The sequence below is a fragment of the Sphaeroforma arctica genome (assembly GCF_001186125.1).
Source record: "Sphaeroforma arctica JP610 unplaced genomic scaffold supercont1.3817, whole genome shotgun sequence".
Taxonomy (NCBI): Eukaryota; class Ichthyosporea; order Ichthyophonida; genus Sphaeroforma; species Sphaeroforma arctica.
The window spans coordinates 862-2,287 of record NW_014036741.1 but is presented as its reverse complement, the minus strand read 5'-3'; the positions used below and the strand labels follow the sequence as shown (position 1 = coordinate 2,287).

The 1,426-nt window shown below is 46.0% G+C and overlaps 1 protein-coding gene across 1 annotated transcript; it reads right to left on the bottom strand.

Annotated features, from left to right (window-relative positions):
- Nucleotides 1-341: 341 nt before the first annotated feature.
- On the bottom strand, nt 342-716 carry SARC_13843 (hypothetical protein; the record flags this gene model as incomplete). The annotated part of the gene is made up of 1 exon (XM_014292025.1): nt 342-716. One exon carries the CDS (start codon nt 714-716, stop codon nt 342-344), a length of 375 nt encoding a protein of 124 aa, XP_014147500.1.
- Nucleotides 717-1,426: the final 710 nt, after the last annotated feature.

The window sequence follows — 1,426 nt, the reverse complement described above, 5'->3', positions numbered from 1 at the left end:
CGGCCCTAGTCAAAGCATACGACTCAAGTATTCTTAGTAATCCTCATATGTCCTTCCTTAAATCCTCTGTGTGAAAGTCTGGGGATTCTAAAACCCCTATTTGTACTCTTTCCGACAGACCCGTAGTGGTCTAAAGGTCTACTGGTCTACAACTAAGCCTAAATGTCTACATAATGTCTATGTACGAGCTTTAAGATCTAACCTATTCGCGATTTCTCAATAATTCTATGTTTCATCGTTTCACAAGGGGTCATGTGGTGATGATTCATCAAAATTAATTGGTCACAATTTTTCGAGAAGACTCTTTTCACCGGGGAGATAATAATAGGTTCTCTCGATAACTATGACAACATGGGCTTGAACCATGGCACATCCGAGAGATAAGGGCACATCAAAGGAAAGTCTGCCTCATCTACAGCGATAACCTTGACTAAAATACGAGGAATTGCCACCCATGAGGAGTTCACCCCCAAATTCAGAAACGTCCATAACTTTGAGAACGCACCACCATCCAAAGAGGGAGAGACAATGTTAGACAAGTGGCTGTTGCCTGTGAGAGAAACGGCATCATGGGTATGCGAACCCCAAGTTCTCTCAGCCATAGCAAAGTATTTCTTATTGGCCGAAAAGGGGGGGGGAGCCAACAGTATATCGCTACCTAACACGGCAACAGGGTCCATCCAGAGATCTACCTTGGTGGCTAGACGGCTCAGCATATCCGCTGTGGCATTGTCCTTGTCCCGGACATGCAACTTCCTGCTAACACAATTGACGCCGACCACGAGGACCATCCACAAAGAACTTTCAGTTCCATGAAGTCAAAAGTACTCGACAGTCCGTGGGAATTGTAATAGGGTGGCGGGAGATATCAAACACCCCACAACGTTTTCCAAGGTCATACAATTGTGCAAGCCATTCCTTGTCAGTTGTATGAAAATTAAGGTGAGCCGGTGAGAACTTTGAAGAAAAGTCGTTCCGCAGAACATAAACCGCACCACCAAGGCCGATGTGCTCACAGGCATCGGCGAACTGGTATAGTCGTGCACCTGGCTCCGGCGTGGCTAAAATCGCCCAAGTGTTGAGACGCTCATTGATTAAGTCAAACGCTGCCTATTGATCAGCACCGAACTTAAAACGGATCCCATCCTTAAAGAAGGCCGACATAGGCTTCAGGATTTTAGAAACCTCATCACCATAACGCTGTCAAAAGACTACCGTGTAGTACCAAGACCGCAAACGGTTCTGGTTGGTTAGACGGTCAACCTCGAACAGTGCCGCTAAGCGATGAGCTAACATTGTAACGCCCTGATAATTGTACCATCACCCTACAATCTTCAAAGGTCACTTGTATTACCCAATCCGCGCCTTGCAAAGGCCAAGTTGGATGTCATACTTGCCACACCGCTCAAAGAATGCAATAATATGA